The 22,425-nt window shown below is 54.8% G+C and overlaps 1 protein-coding gene across 3 annotated transcripts in view; it reads right to left on the bottom strand.

The window, feature by feature from the left end:
• Nucleotides 1-22,425, bottom strand: part of SEZ6 (seizure related 6 homolog) — a 47,760-nt gene that overhangs the window by 14,573 nt on the left and 10,762 nt on the right. For all 3 annotated transcript variants that reach the window (XM_043479378.1, XM_043479386.1, XM_043479394.1), the window contains exons 2-3: nt 11,401-12,003; nt 10,583-10,716 (exon numbers count right to left, since the gene is read on the bottom strand). In XM_043479378.1, the coding sequence (XP_043335313.1) occupies nt 10,583-10,716; nt 11,401-12,003 (737 nt within the window). The remainder of the gene's footprint in view (nt 1-10,582; nt 10,717-11,400; nt 12,004-22,425) is intronic.

Here is a 22,425-nt window from a genome sequence, read left to right as displayed (position 1 = left end):
AAAACGAACAACCTTCTACTGTTTTGAATAAGTGCTATGATAATCCAAAGAATTGATGCGTTCGAACCATGGTGCTAAAGACTCTTGAGAGTGCCTTGGACAGCAAGGAGATCAAACCAGTCAATCCTAAAGGAAATCAACCCTGAATATTCACTGGAAGGACTGATGCTGAAGCTGAAGCTCCAACAATTTGTCCACCAAGAGCCGACTCATTGGAAAAGACCCTGAGGCTGGGAAAGATTGACGGCAGGAAGAGAAGGTGGCGACAGAAGATGAGATGGTTGGATGGCATTATCGACTCAATGGACATGAGTTTGAGCAAACTCTGGGAGGTAGTGAAGGACAGGGAAGCTTGGTGTGCTGCAGTTCATGGGGTCTCAAATAGTCAGACACCACTGAGTGACTGAGCAACAACGATAATCCTAGTTTGACCTCATAGGATTGAACACTCTCCTGCCCGATATGAAGGAGCAACTAGTGATGTAAGCCTGACTTCTTCTCAAAGGAGGCAGTCTTTCTCCCTCCCTTACTTTCCTTTGACTATAAAATTATAGCCTACTTAATCCTCGGGGCAGAGTTCCCTCACCTGCCCACTTGCATCTCTTAACAGTAAATCTTATGTTAATAAATCTACTTCTTGCCTATCACTTTGACTCTTGCTGAATTCCTTCTGCAGTCATTCACAAAGAAACTGACCTTCATTAAGTCCTGAAACCAGGCATGTGACCTCAGTTGGAAGATCACGGGTTTCAGATGGGTTTGAGTCCCGGCACTGAGATGAGATCAAGTCCCAGGCTCAGGTTGAGTGGTTTCAGCTCAGGTGAGTGTATGGCCTGGTAAAGCAGCATTGGATTAGGAGCCCAGAGGTCTGGGGCCTAATTCTAACCCTGTAATCTTGCACAAATATGCTGACTATTTGAGCTTTAGTTTCTTCATCTATAAAACGGCCCAGTGTGAATCTCTGCTACTCAAAATGTGGTCCCTGGGCCAGCAGTGTCAGCACCACCCAGGAGCTGACTCTCAGACCCCATCTACGATCTACTAAATCATCCATTGCATTTTAACAAGGGGGCTTCTCAGGTGGTGCTAGTGGTAAGGAATCTGCCTGCCGATGCAGGAGACGCAGGAGACGTAGGTTTGATCTCTGGGTTGGGAAGATCCCCTGGAATGGGAAATGGCAACCGGTTCCAGTATTCTTGCTGGAAAATTCCACTGACAGAGGAGTCTGGTGGGCTACAGTCCATGGGGTCGTAAAGAGTCTGACACGACAGCACACACACACACACTTTTTAACAAGATTTCCCCCATGATTCCAAAGCACTGATCAACATAGTTTCCAAAGTGCAAGTTTAAGTGTTAGTTAATGTCATGTCTGACTCTTTGCAACCCCATGGACTGTAGCCCCCCAGGTCCTCTGTCCATGGAATTCTCCAGGCAAGAACACTGGAACAGGTTGCCATTCCCTTCTCCAGGGGATCTTCTTGATGCAGGGATCGAACTCGGGTCTCCTGCATTGCAGGCAGGTTTCAAAGTTCCCTAGTATGTTGCTCTGAGGGAGGACTTTCATGGATTATCCACTTGGGCTAGTTAAGTAGCATCCAGTGAGTCACCAAATCCCTCCTAATCTTACCTCCTGAATATTTCAGTTGATTCCTCTCTCCATCCTTTTGTCTCCATCTTGGCTCTGATTACCACCACCAGCACCCCACCCCTCCATTGTTTCCCACCTGACCTTCACCCTGTCCATCCCCAACTCATCTCCCGGGCCCTGGCTGTCCCTCATTGGATCATGCCTCTCTTCTACCCAAAGATGTTGGTGATTTCAGATTGTTCACAAGACAAGGTCCAAACTTCCCAGCTCATTGTTGACTTCGGCAGCTATGCCAGTCTCTTACCTTCACTGCGGCCACAGGCCATGCTCACTCCCCTCCTCTGGGCATTTGCATGCCCAGGATCCTGCCCAGGAAATGCCTGCCCTTCTTCCTCTCCTGCTGAAGCTGCTCATTCTTTCAGGTCTCAGGGCCACCATCCTCTGCCTCCAAAGCCCGGAGAGTCACTTCCTTTACTTCAGGCCCTCCCCACCTGTCCTCTATCTATTAAAGCCTAAAGGTAGCATTTTGGATCATGATGTCCTCTTCACTGGGGCTTCCCAGGTGGAGCTAGTGGTAGATTCCACCTGCCAATGCAGAGACATTAGAGTCACGGCTTCAATCCCTGGGTGGGGAAGATCCCCTGGAAGAGGGCACGGCAATCCACTTCAGTATTCTTGCCTGGAGAATCTCATGGACAGAGGAGCCTGGTGGGCTACAGTCCATAGGGTTGCAGAGAGTCAGACACGACTGAAGTGACTTAGCTCGCACACACCCTCTTCACTGGCCAGTTGCAATAAAGACATATGGAAAGGGTGAATGGGCGGGTCGCTGGATATACATCACTTGCCAGAGGCTGCTGAGAACAGCGAGGTCCGAGGACAGAGCTGTGCTAGGCTCTGAGCCCCTCAGACTGTGAGTGCTGAGAGCAGAGGTGCCCTGCAGACCCCCTGCCTGGGAGCAAAGACCTGGGGGATCTTGGGGGCTGAGGAGAAGGCCCGAGGCAGAGATGCTGGGCCGGAAGTGCTGCTCCTCCAAGAGCAGCGCAGGGCATGTTTGGGTGGAGGCTGCTGGACCATCTGCCAGGGACAGTCCTCAGGGAATTCCTGCAGCAGGCGGAGGCTGGAGGAGGTCCCCTCAAACTTGGAGATTCTGTGATTCTCGAGTTGGGCAAACAAGACTCACACACGTGGAATCTGTAATTATCGAGAGATGCCAGGCAGCATATAATTCTGCCTTAAGTGGGACTGAACGCATGCAGCAGGAATCCTCTAGGGGAGAGTGGAGGTTGTAGGCTGGGTGGGGAGAGAGCCTGGAGCAGGTGGGTCTGAGAGTGCTTCAGGGGGTGGGGCGGTACTAGGAGGAGGAGGAGGAAGGGATGACATCACTGCAGGGAAATTGCTAAGGAAGCAAAGGCAGAGAAATACACATGAATTTAGCATTTTTCCTAGCTCTCCTAAACACCCTTTTGACCCCAGCTTCCAGGTCCCGACCCTGCTGTTTAGCCAGCCACAGCGGCAGCAATACCAATAATTACCATTCACAGAGCACCTACCATGTGTCAAACCTTTGACTATTTACAGATATTATTTCACACACAATTCTATAAGGAAGGTAGGTGGCAAAATCCCCTTAAGTAAACAGAAGCTGGGAGAGGCTAAGGAGCTTTGGAAAGGTCGCACAGGTGTTAAGTAACAGAGCCTTCCTCACTGGAGGCCAAGGTAGCTCCCTCCCTCCCAGCCTCATGGGGGCGTCACCTGCAGACAGATTTCTAGACATCTTTATTCCCAGGCCCCAGGTCCATCAGGTTTGGGAGGGATGTGATTTTTGGCCAGGCTGGGATTTTTTTTAAAGGTGTTGAGCCGCCTTCCCCCTCAGAAGCCTGTTGTTTTTTAGTCGCTAAGTGGAGTCCAACTCTTTTGTAACCCCGTGGACTGTAGCCCATCAGGCTCCTCTGTCCATGGGATTCTCCAGGCAAGAATACTGGAGTGGGTTGCCATTTCCTTCCCCAGGGGATCTTCCTGATCCAGGAATCGAACCTGTATCTCCTGCATTGGCAGGTGGATTCTTTACCACTGAGCTATCTAGGAAGCTCTCAGAAGCCTATAAAGCTGGGAAAACTGGGAGCTGAGACCTCTGTCCCTCTCTGATCTGGGGAAAGCATGCCCCCCTCAAAGCTGGCCTGGTGGTAGGGTTGCCATGAGAACATGGGATGGAGTGGGCCTGATTACTCGGGGTCTTATCCAGAAGGCATCCTGTTCTCCCAGTGGCTGTCTAGGCAGCACTGGCCCCTTGGGTTTCAAGCACCCACTTGCAGGCCTGCCACCATGGCCAGATGTAATTTGTCACTTGTTTGAGGGCCAGGCCTGACAGGGGCCAGACAGGGCTGGGTGTTAGACAAGGGGGGGGTGATGAAGTCCTGATGTAATTTGCAGGCATCTGAAGAGCTCAGGAGACAGATTGAAATGTCAGCTCTGCTCATGAGGGCTGTCTTCCCACACCCCTAGCCAGTGACAAGAGGGGAGCTGGGGACCAGGCCAGGGAAGACAGAGGCAGAAGGAGGCGAGGGCAATTCCCACAGGACCCTGGGCTGTCTAACTCTGCCCGGCTTCCCGCAGACTGGCGGTCAGTTCAAGGAAGGAAATAGGGCTGCTTTTGAGGGGGCTGACTCTGTCCTGACTCCTTCCTGGAATGGAGATGGAGAGGACTTAGGTTGCCCTCTGCCAACCCCAGACTGTCAGCCTTGCCTGGCCTCTCTGTCCCCATGGAAGCTGCCAGTCGGTCTCCAGAACATACTCTAATGGTATGACTCACAGGCAGGATGGTGCCACAAGGCTTTGCACACCATCACCTGAGTATAAGCCTGCAGAGGCAGGCCATGAGCTCAGGGATGACTCATGTGCAAGCCCCTCCCCCAGCACTTGAGTCCCACCCCCAGAGACTGACCACAGCCCTTGCTCCACTATGCTCTCCTGGTCACCAACAGTCATGCGTGTACTCTGACATAAGCCCACTGCATGCACGTGCGTGCGTGCATGCTAAGTCACTTCAGTCATGTCTGACTCTTTGTGACCCTACGGACTGTAGCCCGCCAGGCTCCTCTCTATGGGGATTCTCTAGACAAGAATACTGGAGTGGGTTGCCATGCCCTCCTCCAGGGGATCTTTCTGACTCAGGGATCGAACCTGCATCTCTTATGTCTCCTGCATTGGCAGGTGGGTTCTTTACCACTAGTGCCACCCACTGTGTGCATACTACTCCCTAAAATACATGAGCTGGCACATGCGTGTCCACACATATATGTGTTCCCTCGTGTCCACGTGCTCCCTCACTCCAACAGTAGTAGAATCACAGTTCCTCCCATGAGATCCTTTACAGTTTTCAAAGCTCTTTCACACCCATTATCCTCTCAGATCTCACAGAACCTCAATAAAGGAGGCAGGGAGGCTGTGTTTACCTCCACTCTATAGAGAAAGGAATCTTGTGATCAGAGAAGTTGAGAGGTCCTCTTTGAGTCTCACAGTGAATCCGAGGCAAAGCCAGGACTCCTGCTTCCTGGTCCAGTGCTGTGCCTTCATGCATGCATCCCAGGCCTCTGCCCCCAGACTGGGAGAATTCCAGGTGGGGGGTCCTAGAGGAGGAGGCAGGGCTGGGCTGAGGAAAGGGGTGGCAGATGGAGCTCTCCAACTGTCTCCAGCTGAATTCCCTCTTGGAACAGGCCAATCTTCTGGGCCAGGGGAAGAACAGGGCCTGTCGAGTCTTGGGATCAAATCCCAGCTCTGTCACTGACTAGCTGATAGGTCCTTGGGCAAGTCACATGACCTCTCTGAGTCCCAGTTTTGTCTGTGAGTTGTGGTTGTAAGGATTATGTTAGATCCCACCTATACGGGCTCAGCACAGAATGGGCGGAGCATCTGTGGTCTCCTTCCCCTTTTTTGGAGTGACCCGGGCCCCATCCAGGCTGTGGGCCACCTCACCTCAGCTGTGCCAGGGCTCTGCCTGAGAGGCACGGTACCCAAGAACCACCCTCTCCCTGGCCCAAGTTCTGAAAGTGAGAGTCGCTCAATCGTGTTTGACTCCTTGCGACCCCAGGAGCCTGCCAGGCTCCTCCTTCCATGGAATTCTCCAGGCAAGAATACTGGAGTGGGTTACGATTTCTTTCTCCAGGGGATCTTCCCGATTCAAGGATTGACCCCGGGTCTCCTGCATTGCAGGAGGACTCTACTGTCTGAGCCACCAAGGAAGCCAGCTGCTAGAAAGCAGGAAACAGGGTCAAGGGGCTGAGGGGCCACTGCCCAGTCTGACTTGTGAGGGAGTTTCTCAGCCAGAAAAGGAGCCATACTCAGAGGGATGGGCGTGGAGGACACTTTTACATCATCTTGTTCAACTTCCTTTCACAGAGCGGGACAGAGGCCTAGAGAAGGCTAGGGGCTTAGCCCCTTGACTGAGAGATGGGCTGCAAAGGCAGGACTGGAACCCCAGTCCTGTAGCTTCTATGCCCTTGTCTTAACTGATGCTTGTCTGCAAACCCTGATGGCACAGGGTCTGCTTTAGGGATGGGGAGAAGGGCCTAGATCCATGGGGCTAGACCTGCCTGCTCCCTTGTGACCACCGCCCCCGCCCCCCAACATGGGCCTTCCTGGAGCCAATAGAGAAGAGGTTGCTGAGGAATTTCACCGCACTGCCCCACCACGTACTCCTGCATCAGGCCTGGTCCTGGGCTGGGAGGATAGGGGGTTCTGGTTATCAAATTGGCAGCTGGCCTGGCCTGGGAGAGCAGTGTTCCAACGGGGCCACTTGGGGCACCAGGGCAGGGACGGTGGGCAGCTGTGCCCAGGCTCCAGATGGTACAGACAGCCGTCAAGCCAAGATGGGGCTGGCAGCGGGAAGGCTTTTGGAATGCCCAGCACAGTGAGAGACATGAGCCAGGCCCAGAAAGGCTTGGAGCCCTCAGGGGAGACTGGCTGCCTGGAGAGGAAATGGGGCCCTCATGGGCTACAGAGCTCAAGTCCACCCATCTGAAGGGGCTTCTCTGGATCTCTCTGAAAAGAGCCTAGCCCCATGCCAAACTCCTGGTCAAAACAGGCAAGCTTCTTCCTCCCTGGCCTTCTTCTTGCAGGCAGCTCAGACCCTCACCCTCAGAGGGCACGAAGAACATCTTAAAGCCATGGGGAGCTGGGCCATTAGAGATTCTAGAACCCTGAGACTATTCCTCACAAAGAGGGGATTGAAAGGGTCTTGCCTAGGGCCCCGGTCTTTAGCCAGGACTCTGGGCACATGGCAGGGGCTCAGCCTGGTGCCAGGCTGACCAGTGCAGGGCTGTAATTTATCGGTCTTTAAGATGTTCCTCTCCTCCCGTGGCTCCTCCCATCCCCCTTGCAGGATTCCATCCCTTTCACCTAGTGTGAACCATTTCTGTGAACTCATGGAGGGGCAGGCAGGGGCTTACCTGCGATGGGGAGAAGCCACAGGCCTAAAGGAGCAATGGGCAGCCTCCTAAGTGTGCCAACAGTCTCACTCATCTTGCTGCCAATGCCCAGCATGGCTTGGCCCAGCATCCAGCTCTGAGCAAGAGAGCATTTTACGCTGACCTAGCCTCCAGCAGGAGTGCCATCGAGAAGCCCTGAAGCCCACCTCCTGCTCCTCTGCAATAAAGTCACCTGTCCAAAACTGCCTGGGCAGGCTTCAAGGGCCAGTCTGCCTTCCCTGGTCCTTCCCAGCCCAGGCTTGGCTGCCGGCCTCTCATCCTTCAGCCTTCAGAGCAGGTATCGTCACCTCCCAGAAGCCTTCCCTGACCAGCCCCCTACTCGGACTGCTGGCTAAAGTAGTGTGCCCCATCCTAGAACTCCTACGGTCCTCCATGCTCCCCACTCCCACTGCCAACAGTACTGTGTATTTTATGGTCATTGGTGGTTGTGGTAGTTTTTTTTTTTTTGATGGTCATCATTTTTTATTTCTGTCTCCCCCACTAATTCTGAAGATCTGTGTCCCCAGCGCCCAGCACAGAGCCTGGCACATAGTAATTACTCGATCCATATTTGTGGAACAAAGTCATTCATCAAAAAACATTAGTTAATGATTAATGGAGTGACCTTGGGCAATTCTCTTTCCATGATGGCCTCAGTTTTTCACATACCCATTGGGTATCGGTCTGCAGTATCAGTAATTCTTCAGGTCCCCAAGTGGCCTGTGTGGTGCTTCCAGGAGGCCTGGATAGGAGCCGAAGTGGCCGGAACTGGCCATGGAAGAACCTTAAATCCTGCTTCAGTGCTGTCTGATTCTGTGTCCCTCCCCATCTGGCCCTCCCTGCCATGGCCTCAGATTCTGTCTCAGGCCATCAGGTTGACAGGGTCCCCAAGGACTCTGCCCAGTGGTGGGGGAGGAGAGGGCGGGGCCAGCATCTGTCTGCTACATTTCTTGACAGCCATCCAGGGCTGTGGCAGGTCTTCCTCTCAAGGTTGCCTGGTAACAGCTTTTGCATCTGATGAAAAAAAATGTGGCAGAACCAGACAACAGACACGGGGCTTCCTAGGGCTTACGTGAGGGGGTGGGTATCCGGGGTGGGGCAGATGCCTGGGCCAGGGCCAGGGCAGGCAGAGCCCACAGCATCTCACCTCACTGTGGAGAGTGCCAGGGCAGGGCCCAGCCTGGCCTAGTGGGCATCAGTGGGGGTGGTAGGCTTGGGGGGACAGGTAAAGCCAGCCCAGGCATGCAGGGGGGCAGCCAGCCTGGTATCTGCCCCCCCACCCACCGCCTGCCCCACACCTGCAGCTGGCGTCTTCCACCCGGTGAGCTACAGCCGGTGCCACCACTCATTAGGTGATGATGTTACATTAATTACCTTAATTAAGCGGCACTGAGAGCTAATGGCTTGGGGGGGGTGTTGGTGACTGTTCCTAATTACCCTCCCAGTCAGACCAGAGTGAGGGGCACAGGGCTTGGCAGAACAGGAGTAAACAGTTACAGAAAGAAGGGGAGGGGCCCACCAGGGGTGGGAGAAGGTGCCCCCTCCTCAGGGTCTGGCTCAGAGACCTGGACCTGCCATCCCCAGACGGGAGGGTGCTGCCCCAGGACAGATGAGCTGGCTCTCAGCCCAGATCCAGGGGCTCTGGGATGCATGGGGGACAGGCCAGGAAGGGGAGACAGGCAGTGCTGTCCTGCTCCCCGCCTGTTCTCCTCCTCTGCCCCTTCCCTGGGCTCCTCCATCACCTGCCTGATTCCCTCTCCTGGACTCAATGCCTCTTCTCTCCACTTCCATTCACTCTCCAGAGTCACATCAAATGTCACCTCATTCCTTCCTTCCTCCATTCATTGGTCCATTTCATTCAATCAGCCCTGAAGAAGCCAGCCTGGGCCCGGTATTCCAAGGCACCCCTCAAGGAACTCTCAGTCGAGCTGGGGAGGTGGACAGCTATAAACACACCCAGAGGAGACAGAGTGATGAGCTAGGATGGGAGATACCCCAAGCTCTGGGGATCAGGAGAGAATTCCCAGAAAAAGTGAGGCCAGATTAGAGTCCTAAGGGAAGGGATAGGAGGATGACTCTTCTGGGCAAAGGGACCAGCAGGTGCAACAGAAGCTTGTGAGGAAAGTGCTCTTGGTCTGTTCCATTAGCTGTAAGCTGTTTAACGCAAAGCAAGAGTAGAGAACAAGGGAGGAAACGGCTAAAGATGGGCCCAGAGGGACTGGCCTTGATTCAGAGGCCCTTGGGGGAGATGTGGGAGGTAGGATCGATTTCATTTGAGAAAAATGACTGCAGTGTGGGTGGAGGATGGTAGGAGGGGTCAAGCATGAGTGGAGTGACCAGTGAGGCAGCCACTATATCATCAGGGGAGGGATGACAGAGGCTGGACCACGTGGTGGTTGGGATAAGAGGGAGCAGCAGGCAGATCTGAGTTTGGGAGAGTGTCATGGTAGAAATCGTCATGAGTTGGTGGACTCAGGGGAGAGGGAGATGGAAGGGCCGAGGTTTCACAGCTCCGGTTGCACAGCTTCAGGGATGCCATCTACAATGGACCATGGGGGTGCTGCTCTAGGTTTCTGATTGGTTGGGGCCAATCTCTGAGGATAGGTGTAGAGTGTCAAGCAGGTTTTGGGGAACAAAAAGGAAGAATTGGGTTTGGAGCATGTGGAGCTTGTGGGACAGCCAAGAGAGCCGACAGGCTCAGGTTTGGGGATTAAGAGAGAGCCAGTGGCTCAAACGGTAAAGAATCCCCCTGTAATCCAAGAGACCTGGGTTTGATCTCTGGGTCGGGAAGATCCCCTGGAGAAGGGCATGGCTACCCACTCCAGCATTTTTGCCTGGAGAATCCCATGGACAGAGGAGCCTGAAGTAGCAACTGTTCATGGGGTCGATAAGAGGCGGACATGACTGAGACACTAACACTTCACACCAGGGGAGGGAGGCAGGAGGCAGGGGGCTGGGCGCTAGGTCTGACTCCCTCAGCAGCTGGTCACCTTGGATGGGGCAACCATGTCTGTCTTTCCCACTTTCGCATGCCAGGAGCCAGCAGAGGGGGCTGACTGAGAGAGGCTGCTCAGAGGGTGTTTGCTGAAGGGAATGAGTGAGTGAATACATGTGCGAGTGAGGCTCCATGGCTCTCAGAAGCCCAACCAGGCCAGCCTGAGTCCTCTTTGACTCAGACACGTGGATTCAGACACTCACCCAACCCCCTGCCCATCCATGGCTAGAGCCCCTCCTCGGGCTCTCCTGAGCGCCTGATTAAACCCCTGGGGCAAGACGATGGGCACACCTGCCCCTCCTGCCACCCCTCCGAGCCTCGGCACTGCTGAGTGGGAATAGGAACCTCTTCACTTCCCAATGCACAGGGCAGAATCCAACCACGGTTTAGGCCCATCGCCTGACCCTGCTCCTAGGCCCCTTCTCCCACTGATGACCTGGCACATCCCCACCTCCCCTCAGTAACCAGCACCTTTCTGGAAAGATAACACACTAGCCCCAACTTCTCCTCTGCCAGATCCAGGTCACTCACCTTGATTTCCACGCCGTAGCCAGGGTAGACAGAGATGTAGTAGAAACAGTCCAGGCCAACATCAGGGGGTGAGTTGGAGGCCGTGGGGGAGTCCAGAGAGCCCTCTGGGCCTGAGAAATTCCAGCTGCAAGGGCCTGGAAGGCAAGGGGAGACATAAGGCTAAACTTAGCTCTGGCAATTTGGGTCCAACTATGGCTGCCCCGTGTGTGTGTGTGTGTGTGCTTGCGTGTCTGGTATGTGATGACACTCACCTCTTGGGAGTTCTATTACCCTTTGAAAGCAGGGTAACCACCTTTTCTTGAGCACCTATTGTGTGCAATCTTATCTCAGTTCTTACAGTGACCCAGTGAGGTGGGTCTTCTTATTGCCATTTTACAGAAGAGGGTCAGGGAGGTTAGATAAAATCCCTAAGGTCTGGTGTGCATGCAAAGTCACTTCAGTCGTGTCTGACTCTTTGCGACCCTAAGGACTGTAGTCCGTCAGGCTCCTCTGTCCATGGGGTTCTCCAGGCAAGAATACTGGAGTGGGTTGCCGTGCCCTCCTCCAGGGGATCTTCCCAACCGAGGGATCGAACCCACATCTCTTCTGTCTCTTGCACTGGCAGGTGGGCTCTTTACCACCAGCGCCACCTGGGAAGCCCCAAGGTCTGGGGGAGTTGCTTTCACTCAGGATTTGAACCTGGGTCTGGTTCCAGTCCACATGCTCCCTGTGGGTTGGCAAGGCAGGCCAGCACAGAGACACAGAGAGAGGAATCCAGAGGGCCCCCAGCTCCCCCATCCCTCTCTCTAGATGGGGATTTGAGCCAGCAAGTAACTGACCTGGTGGCTGGACTGTGGTGACAGTGGTGGTGGTCTCCTCATCGTCCCCTGAAGCTGTGGAGGTGGCGATGGTCCCCTCCATCCCGAGCCCTGTGGTCTGGAACAGGACTCCCGGAGCCCAGGGCCTGCCTATGTCTCCAGGACCCTCTGGGGCTGGAGTCCATGCTCCGCCAGGGGGTGTAGTGTTGGGCCCCTCCCCTGGGCCTGGGGTGGGCACTGCCATGCTGGGCCCCGAAGGTAGGGCAGCTGTGATGCGAAGTGCATCCAGGCTCCAGGGTCCCTCCCTGGACTGGGGCTGAGTAGGGGCTGCCGCCATGACTGGACTGGGACTGGTGAAGACGGGGCGGCTGTCCTGATTGGCCAGGCGGGGCAGGGGACTCGCTGTAGGTGGGTCAGGCCTCAGCTCGCCCTTCTCCAGCCCCTCTTGTAGGAATTCCTCCAGCAGGGGGTGGTGGTTAAGCAGCTTCAGGGTAGGGGCTGTTGTGACGAAGTGGACGCCTGGTTCTGGCTGCTCAGGTGTAGGGGCCGCTGTCAACTCTCCATCCGTCTCCTCCAGGCCTGGGGCCTGCCCTTCCCCCTCTGTGGGGGCCTCCGAGGAGAGTCCTGAAATGATAACAAATGCTCAGAGATTCTCCTCCTGCCCCACAGGGAGCAGCAGCATACCCAGTCCAGGCACTGGGAGACCCATCTCTCTTTTGACGGAGAGCCTTGGGGAGCATCCTCATGGCTGAGAATCATGGAGCTATAGAATTTGAGAGCTGAAAGTGAGATGATAACATGCACTTCAAGGATGGCACATGGGAGATCTCTTCCCCCCCACCAACACCAGAGGTGGCCATTACTAATCTGCTGCTGCTGACAAGTGCTCAGTCATGTTTGACTCTTTGCAACCCCCATGCACTGTGGCTCGCCAGGCTCGTCTGTCCCATGGGATTTCCCAGAAAAGAATACTGGAGTGGGTAGCCATTTCCTTCTCCAGGGGATCTTCCCAGCTCAGGGATCGAACCCAGGTCTCTTGGGTTGCATTGGCAAGCAGATTCTTTACCAGTAGCACCACCTGGAAGGCCATTACTAATCTGTCATCACACCATTTCTTGGTTGTTCTCAGATTTGGCCTCAGAATCCTTCTTAAAACAGCACTCTAGGCAGCCATGCCTGAAACCTCAGACACACATGTTGAACAAATATTTCCAATCCCTAATGTAGCTCAAAGGCCTGCTTTTACTGATGAGGAAACAAGGTCAAAGAAAGGAAACGACTTGCTCGAAGTCAACCACCAGTCAACTGAAGGTCAGAGATGACACCCTTAGCAAGAGTGCCCTCACCGTGACTTTTCTGCCTGAGATTACAGGGCCTTGCATTCAAGCTCACTTTCTATTCTCAGTGAAATTGCTGGTCATTAGTCTCAGGAAATACTTCACATACTTGGGATTTTATTTTAGACTCCTTCATGGATTCATGATGACTTTTTTGTTAGGGTCCCATTACGCCTTATTTCTCTTACTTTCCATAAAATAATTTCTTTTGTCTCTCTTGCTCTTTTTTGTCCACCAAGAACAGTAATATGGATGGAGTAGGAGAAGCTAAACTCTGGAGCTAGGCAGATATAACTTCAAATTTGTCACCATGGGACTGTGTGACCTTGGGCAAATAAACTCTCTGAACCTTATTTTTCTCACCTGTAAGATAGGGTTTCTTTTATAGGATTAACTGAGATAATATTACTTCCCTTTCCCATTTGCTATGTCTTTCTGAATTCTCTTTATCTTCCTTTTGACATAAGCCAGGATCCATTTAGGGTAGGGTCTAAAGTAGGGTCATCTGCATGTCATCCCCAATCCATGGCAGACATTGTTAACCAATTTTGATTATTTCTTGCTGAGGCCACATCGGACTTCAGAATCCTTCTCAACACAGTTACACAGGCAGCCACTACCAGTTGAGTAGATAGGCTATGGAAGAAGAAGAAACGTGTTTGTTGTTCCTGGCCTGAGGTTGCTATGCTATTGATTGTATTGACTTATTTAACCACATCATAGCTGGAGAGACACAGTATATTCTACTTGTGGCCCACCAGGCTCCCCAGATCCTGGACTGTCAGAAAAAAGGTCAATGGATGCTGGCTCCAGATACATTTCACATAGAATTTTGCCAGTTTTGGGAAGGCTGGGAAGATATTCTGATTTGAACAACTCTCAAAATGGCTGCATGAGGACTTGAAGGGAAACACAGCCAGGGTGAGATAACAGAGTCGGCAAGGAGAAGGTTGGTTCCTCTGCACATCCGATGATGGGGCTGTCATCCCACACCCACCCTGTGGATTGGCAGGCACGAGGATGCAGCAGATGGCCTACATTCTGTTCGGGAGACCATGGCAGCTCTGATGTGTTAGACACTCGGGAAGAGGGAGGAAACTGGGGTGGGGGAGGTGGCTGCAGGTCAGAGGGCTCTTTGCTGCTCTGGGTCAGAGAGGTCTGGGGGCCCAAAGCCTTGAGAAAGCAGGACCAATCCCTATTTCTTGGGATGCTCACTAAAACAGCCCATCTGTGCCTTGGCATTCTGTACCAGACACTGACAACACGGTGCCCAAACTAGATACGCAGCCAGGCCCACACCCCCTGGAGCAGATGGTTCGCCAATGTCCTGTGTCTTTCATCTGAGTCTGTGCTGGAGGGTCCAGGGAGTGCCTGTGACCTGCCAGGACAGGACTACTCTCTGCCCAGCCCCAGATGTCACACGGTCTTTGCCAGGTGACCTGAGACTAATCTTAGCATGTCACAAGGAAGAAGAGCCTTTCTCATCACATAGACTGGAGCCTTAGGGTTCTGGTGTCCCCTTCCAGGGTGGCCCAAGAAGAGATGAGTCTCCCAGGGCAGTCTTCACTGGGAGAGGGAATGCCTCTGTCTCAGGAAGGGACCAGAGTGGGCACGGCTCCTCCCGCCGGCTGCCAGGTGGGTGCTGGGCAACGGTGCAGAGCTAATGGGCACCTCCCGTCACTGTCGATTGCACTGATTGTGTTATCTGGGGGGACCGAGCACTTGGTTAAATGGGACGGAGATAGCATATCAAACGAGCAAATTGATTCCACAATCAGCTGCCGCTTGGTCCCTGAGGGTGCTCCCCACTGTTAGAGAGGGTAGGATAATCTGTGGGAGACAAGCCATTTCTACGGAGAGGGTGTCTCCAGACACCCTGGTTGATTCTGATGGAAGCCTCAGGCCTTGTGACCTCCCTCGCCAGGTTCCTGGGGTTCTCTCTGCCTGGGCTGACTGAGATCAAAGGTATAGAGACCGACAAAGAGGGGGTGTGATACAGAGGAGGTGTGTGGTAACTGCTCAGTCATGTCTGACTCTTTGCGACCCCATGGACTGCAGCTCCTCTGGCCATGGGATGTTCCTGGCAAGAATACTGGAGTGGGTTGCCAGGTGTCGGAGGCCAAACGCCCAGTCTCTTCAGGTACCTTAATATGTACCAGACACTGAGTCAGGCCATCCCCAGATCTTGGATTATGTGACACTACAAGTCTGTGAGGTGAGACTCTTATTCCCACATTACAGAAAAAGAACTGGAAGCCTAGAGAGGTAAGGTGAGGATCTGCCTGGGGCACAGTGGTGCAGCTGGGATCTGAACCTGCCTTGATCTGGTTCACAAAACCCTAGTCATTCCAGGACACCAGTCTGCCTCAAAGGAGGAAGGGACTGGTGCTCCCCAGCAGATAGTCCTCTAGCCAGTACAGGAAGCTAAGGCCCAGAGAAAGGACTGGACCTGTCCACGGTCTGATGCGGGTTGGAAGTGGAGCTGGGGCCACAGTTTCTGGCACCTGGGACCTAAGCTGAGACTGAGCCGAGCTGGGCCCCCAGGAGGCCTTTGGGCTGGGACCCAGGGAGCCCCCATTCTGTGCCCAAAGCGCATCTGAGTCTGGAACTCAAAACCAGAGGCCAAGGACACTGCTTCACAGGGCGGGGGCACTGCGTCACACAGGCACCGGGTTTAAATGTCAGCTCTGCCACTTAAAAGTCAAGGGAGCCCAGGACAGTCACCACTGTGTCCTGAGCTGTAAAACGGGCGCTTTGGAGAGGTTTTATGAGAATCTTAATGTTCTAAGTAGCAGGGGTTTCTGGGGGAAGGGTGGAGGGATACAGAAGGTGAGGCCACCCTCTGAGGGCAGCAGCTCTCGGGGGTTGGGAGAGGCTGGCCCGGGTGAGGCCACCCTCTCCTTTCTGGGGGACCGTGTTCCCTGTTGTGTAGCAGTGTATGTGACCTCCAGGATGTCAGCGTTGTCATCTGTTAAACGAGGATAAATTGTACCACACGGTGCAAAGGATGGCCTCCTCCAAGACGGGCATGGAGCTGGGGGACAGTGGCCACAGCCAGACAGGCTGCCTGGTCAACCTGCTGCCTGGACACAGGAATGCACTCCCTGGGCGGCCGCTCCCTCCTCCCCTCCCGCGGGCCAGGGCTGGGAAACACCCCCTCCGCTCCCCCGCTCCCCAACCCCCACCTCGGCTTCCCCGGCGGAGGCCCGGAGCTTCCCGGCAGCCCCGGGCCCTGGTGTGGCCCCGCCGCCAACGCCGCCTGGGCCCTCCCCCCGCATTAGCTCTTAAGCTATGCAAATAGACATCGGAGGGAGCCCTGTTTAAAGTATTTAGACGAAATGAAAAAAGGCTTTCATCGGCACTAATGAGCCATTCAGGATGCCTCCCCGGTGGATTCTCTCCCGCTCCGCCTCCCGGCCCTCGCCGCCCCCCTGTGGCCCCTCTTGGGATCAGAAGCCCCCTCCTCTCGGCTCCAGCCGGGTCCTCCCAGGGAGAGCCTCCGGCCCCGCCGCCTTCCTCCCCTCGACCCAGCGGGGTGAAGATGGGGCGGCGGGTGAGGGGTCGGGATGCTTCCTCCACCCCGACAGACTGGGATCTAAATGGGGTGGAGCGCTCATCTCTGATTTGGGAAACCCATAACGACGGGGGACTCTTCTTCATAGCTTCCAGGGGTAGGTGATTTGTCCCTGTCTGACAGATGGGGAAACTGAGGCTCAGTGAGGCCCAGATGTTGCCAGGGGTCACAGCATGGGTGGGCTGAGGAGCTTGAACTGGTTTGTCCGGAGGCAGTGGGGGAGGGTGGTAGTCTTTTTTTTTGGCCGCCCCAGGCAACAGGCAGGTTCCCCCACCAGGGGTGGAACCCTCCCCAAGCAGCGGAAATGCAGAGTCTTAACCACGGGACCACCAGGGACGACCCGGGTGGTGGTCTGCACGCGGTGTAGACCTGGGGCAACTGCTGCACCAGGCCCAGATGGCCCGCCTGCTTAAGACTACTGTTTCTGCAGATCTCTGCTCCAGACAGAAAAACCTCAGGTTCCAATCCCCCATCTATCTCTCACTAGCTGTGTGACTTGAGCTGGGGGCTGCGCACCCGAGCATTTGCTTCTTCATCTGTGGAGTGGGGTCCTCCTGGTTTGGGGAGGGCCAACTAGAGACAGGCCTGTGCTCCCCTCTGCTGCACCCCCCGCCCCCCGCATCCTCTGCCAGGGCAGGAGGGGCCTGCTGGTCTCAGAGGCCGGCACATGGAGGGGGGCCCCAGAGTCCTCAGACAGGTCAGGCTTGATCCCCACTTGTGGCAGCACCAGCTTTCAGCTGTGGGGAGCATGCCTACTGGTGGGTACAGGGCGAAGTCTAGGGGTTACAGTGGGCAGGGAGCCTGCCCCTTGGGGCTCTGGAGGTTAAGCTGGCCCAGCATAGGGAGAATGAGAATTTAATGGAATCCATTTATTATCCCATAAAAGCTAATGAGTTTATTCTGGAGGTTCCTTGGCCCCTTTCAAGTTTTAATAGGGGATTAGTGAGGGCCTGGCCCCTGCAGACCCCCATTATCCCAGAGCCCGAGGGCAGGACGAGAGGCCCCCAGAGTAAAAGCACTTGGGCCCCCCCCAGAGCCAGAGCCTGGTGTCCACAGTGACAGTTTCACTGGATCCAGGTCTGCCTCCTGAACTGAGGGTCCCCAGCTAGAGGCTGGCAGGGTCACAGAGGGCCCCTGAGGCCTGTTTCCACATGCTACCACTGACATAATTACCCCACAGTATTCCTGTGTCTGAGGTAGGTTTGTTGCTGTCGACTTCTTGTATTAACAGGAAAGGCAATATAAACCCAATAGAATAGATGGGGAAACTGAGGCCTTGGAGCTGAGGTGTGGCTTCTCCAAGATCACCCGAACACTATGGCAGAACCAGAATGGACATGTTCTGCCTCCTGTGGTTTGGAGCCAGGCAGCTGCCATTCTTCACTGCTCATGTGCTAACCAGGCACTCAGCACCTTCACATGTAATCACCTATCCTCCCCCAGAGATAGAGCCATTTGAAGCCCAGAATGGTTAAGTAAGCTGTTCGAGCTTGCACAGCCAGTGCGTGGCAAGCCTGGGACTAGGACCCAGAGCTCAGTAGCTCCATCACTCAGCTTTGTCTCCTGCTGCCACTGGCCTTCAGCTGTACCTCTTCATGGTCTTCCCATTAGCCTGGCCGCCACTATCCTATGGCACTCGTGCTGAGAGCCCTGCAGCTTAGGGTGATGGGAAGGAGGTCCTGGTGGTGTCCTGGAGGGGCCATTGTTGGGGTGGACCGTGGTTTGAATGGAGGAGAAACCCTTCAAGGGAACTCTGCCAAAACAGGTGCCTTCCCCCTTCTGCCCTATTGGCTCACTAGTATGTTTCTTTAAGGGCTTCCCTGGTGGCTCAGATGGTAAAGAATCTGCCTGCAATGCAGGAGACCTGGGTTCGATTCCTGGGTTGGGAAATGCCCTGGAGAAAGGAATGGCTACACATTCCAGTATTCTTGCCTGGAGAATCCCATGGACAGAGGAGCCTGGTGGACTACAGTCCATGGGGTCATAAATAGTTGGACTTTACTGAACAACTCTCTAACGCTCTTTTGTCTCTTTAAACTTTCCCCATCCTACCATACCCAGCTCCAGTCCCTCCTGGGCAGCAGGAGCCACCCTGCCTGGCCCAGGGGGTGACAACACCTCTCTCCTCTGATCTCCTGGTGGCACTTCTTGGTGGACCCTCCGCATGGGTACAGCTTGTGCCCATGTCCAAGGATCCAGCACGCAGCACATCTCTCTTCTTTCATCTCTGCTCACAGTTGCTGACCCTGGGGCCAGGCACAGTGCAGGGTGGGCTCAGAGGACACAGTCTCCAAGCTAGGATTCTGCCTGTCTGCACATTCAGAAGGCTCCCTGCTCCCCAAAGTACTTGGCCCTTGGCCAGCAGGGGTGGGCAGGGAAGGGTGGGGGTGGGCAGGGGTGTGTCCTGCAGGGAGAAGATGGGCAGTCAGCCCTTGGCAGTGCCCCAGCACAGCCCTAACTGGCACTTGATGAAGAGTCTCTACCGGCATGAGCTGGTAGGCCTCCAACCTCAGACTATCCTCTCTTCCTCTGCCATTGACCACTGCCCCATTGCACCCTCTTACTACCTTCTCTTGGCCAACTTGTGGCAGTTTGGTCAAATCTGGAGTACAGAGATGAATGGGGCACCTCCTCTCGGCTGGGATCCAGGCAAGAGATTGGCCAGTCCCCTGAATCTGAGCTCTTGTAGCCTCTGTGTACATCTCAGCCACCCTCATTCACACAGGGAGAAACTGATTCCAGAGAGGTTTCCCAGGTCACACAGCAAACCTGGGGCAAGGCTAGAACTCAAGATCTTGGGGCTCAAAGAGCATCTGGCCCAACTGTTCTGAACAGTGAGCCCTCCACTACTCCTGGGGCCATCTGCCATCAGAGGGTATACCTCCAGCGACAGGAGGTGTGCCAGGAGCAGCTACCACCCCCACTGTACTAGGGTGGGAGTGGGTGGATAACCCTGGGCTTCATCAGCTTCAGGGTTGGGGTCTTCTTGCCAGATGGAGGGAGTGTGGGTGGGTGTAGCAGGCAACAGCCAGGAGTCAGCCCGCTAGTCCTGGTCCTGCCCCTAAGAAGTTAATCCCTCTGCAAAAATCACTCCCCTAACCTGACCTTCCATTTCCCCATCAGTAAAACAGAGAAGGTATCTAAGGACCCTGCCAGGTCTCATCTTCCAGGATCTGGTAAGCCACAGAGGGCTCTATGAATAAAAATACAGAAGGCCACTGTTTACTGGTGGCTCAGACGGTAAAGAATCTGCCTGCAATGCAGGAGACCTGCGTTCCATCCCTGGGTTGGAAAGATCCCCTGGAGGAGGGAACAGCTACCCAATCTAGTACTCTTGCCTAGAGAGTTCCACGGACAGAGAAGCCTGGTGGGTCACAGTCCATGGGGTCACAAAGAGTCGGACACGACTGAGCGACTAACATTTTCACTGTTTACTGAGAATTTATCACACGCCTAGCACCATTAGAAGTGCTTTACCAGAATCAACTCATTTAACCTCCCACAATTAACTCTGAGATATGAACTTTCATAGATGAAGAAACAGGGACCCAGGGAAGGGCAATTGTCAAGTTACCAGTTTGGATGTGACAGATTCAAACGTAGAGGCCTTGCAGCCCTAGAGCAGTGCTGGCTAATAGGACTTTTTGTGATGATGGAAATGGTTTATATTTGCAAGTGTGACATGGTAGTGGCCACACATGGCTAGTGAGCCCTTGAAGTGTGGCTAGTGAGACTGAAGCACCAAATTTGAAATTCAATTTCATATTCATGAATTTAAACCGCCACATGTGCGTAGTAGCTACCGTGATGGAAAGTGCAGCTCCGTCCGCTGACCTCTTGACCCCAGCAGTATTCACTTCTCAGAAGGGAAGAGCCTGGCTGGTGGGGGGTGGTGGGGTGGCATTCCAGAGAAGATTAAGATGGGCTGGCAGTGTCTACCCACCTCTTTGGGCCTGGGAAAACTGGGGCCTGGGGCCAGGCAGGGAGAGGTGACAAGGAGTCCTGGGACTTCTTAGGTTTTTAATAAAGGCCTCAGGTTTTCAGGAGGCCTGTCAACCATTTGATCCAAGGAAGGACTGGTACTGCCCACCCATGATGTCTGCTTCCAAACCTTGTCCGAGCACTGGTTTTCTGAGAGGTGGGTGTTCAGTGGGCAATTTGGGGAGCTTGGGCAGAGCCAGTGTAGGAGGTCTTCATGGATGGAGGGCAGCCAGGAATGCTTGGCCTCCAGTGATTTGGCCCAGGATGGGCTTCAGGGTGTGTGAGCGTTCTGTGACAATGTCTGCTGCGCTGGCTGACCTGCCCCTACCTCCCTGCCCAGCCAGGCACATGGGGGCAGGGAGCCTGGCCTGGCCACCACCCAGGGCTCCTGGGGCAGCCCCAGAATAGCTGCCTGACCTTGGGGCCAGGGAAGGGCCTCACATTGAGCACCCTCCATGGGTCAGGCAGGACTTCCTAGGGAGCTGTCTTCCACCCAGAGCAGTGCCTTTTATGCCTGGAATCAATATTTTACACTTTACATGTGAAGGGACTGAGGCTGAGAGGCAGTGATTCATCCTAGTTCACATGGGAGGAAATTGGCAAATAAGGGGTTTGAACTAGGTCTGCCTGCTCCACAGCCTGGGCTTAAGTTTCTACTGCAGAGTTGCTGCTTCACGTGTGATTAGGAGGGTCTGTATGTACACCTGAGTGTATGTGCCTGCACGCACCGCATGTGTAGTTCCAAACACACTAACACAAGTCATTTCCACTTGTCCTTGCCTGTGGATGCCATACCTTGGAACCCGGCCTCACGGTCCTCAAGCCTGGACAGACTCTGCCTCCCAGAAGCGATGCCTTTCTCCCCAAGGTGGCTGTGCGCCCTCCTTTCAGTCTGCCACCTTCTTGGACCTCGCCTTGACCCTTCCCAGGGCCCTGTGGCCGGGACAGCTCCCCAGGCTCTGGGTGTGTGGTGGGGAGAAGGGACGGGGCTCTGGGCTCCTGCCCTCTTCTCCCCACGGCCCCCTCCCTCCTGTGAGGCTGTGACCAGGGGCTCAGGGTGTAGGGAGCTCCCAGCTAACTGCCACGTTCGCCGCTTTCCAATTTAAAATCTAATATGGTCTCGCCACTGCAGAGCTGGGGGCTGGAGAAGTGATTAATGAGGCCTCTGCTACAGCGTCACCTGCTCTGCTCTACACCTTCCCCTGCGGCCCTGTGTGCTCCCTCCTGCCTGCCCACTGCCCCTGGGGACCTGGGGGTCCTAATCCTGCCGGCTCACAGTTCCTGGTGCTTGGCAGGAGGCACGGGAGTTGGGGACCTGAGGTGGGGGATTGGGAGAGAACTAGAGGCTGGGCTTGGAGGTGGGGGCAGCAGGACTGACGGCCATCCCTGGGGCAGGCTGGAAGAAGGAGAAACACTCTGGGCATCCTTTGGCATCACCTCCCTCACCACCAGGAAGCTGATCAGTCTGCTGAACTCCACTCCATCATGCCCACTGGCAGGAGTGTGGCCAGGGCAGGGGAGGGACGTGGCCCCAAGCTGGGTGCTCAGGTCAGCCCTCCACCAGCACCAACAGCTCCCACCGCCTCCTCAGTGACAGCAGGGATCATAGTTCTCTGACTGGAAACCTTGGAAATGTCAGCTGGGATAACAGGTGTGAAGGCAGAAAGGCATTCTCCCTGGAGCTGGTGCCAGCCCAGTGGTGGAGTTGGGGAACAGGAGGGTTGTTCTAGGGAGGAATGGCCATCCTCTCCATCCTCTGCCCCCTGCCCAATTCCAGACACTGGCCAAAGAGAGTCCCTCCCAGCCGCTGAGCCCAGCAAGGCACCAGGACCTGAGGTCAGGTACCACCCTGGGTCCTAGATCAGCATCTCTGGGTTGCTACCCCTTCCCAACCCCCTCTGAAGTTCAAAAACTGGCAGTACTGAGGGGGCTCTCAGGTCCTGTGCCCACCTCTGAGTCTGGTAGCCCCAAGATTCTGTGGCCTTTGGTCAGAGGAAGAGGCTCACTCTGTGTACCAAGGGTCAAAGTGAGCTTGTGACCTTTGCCCTGTGGCTGATTCTGTCAGCTATACCTGGGAGGAGATGGGTTGAGGGAAGTTGGCCGAGCCTATACCCCCAGCTGCCCTGATCCTAAATGCTGAGGAGGGGGTCTCTC

The sequence above is a fragment of the Cervus canadensis genome, chromosome 1, assembly GCF_019320065.1.
Source record: "Cervus canadensis isolate Bull #8, Minnesota chromosome 1, ASM1932006v1, whole genome shotgun sequence".
In the NCBI taxonomy this organism is placed as follows: Eukaryota; Metazoa; Chordata; class Mammalia; order Artiodactyla; family Cervidae; genus Cervus; species Cervus canadensis.
The sequence above is the reverse complement of the archived record's forward strand: the minus strand, read 5'-3'. Positions and strand labels throughout refer to the sequence as shown.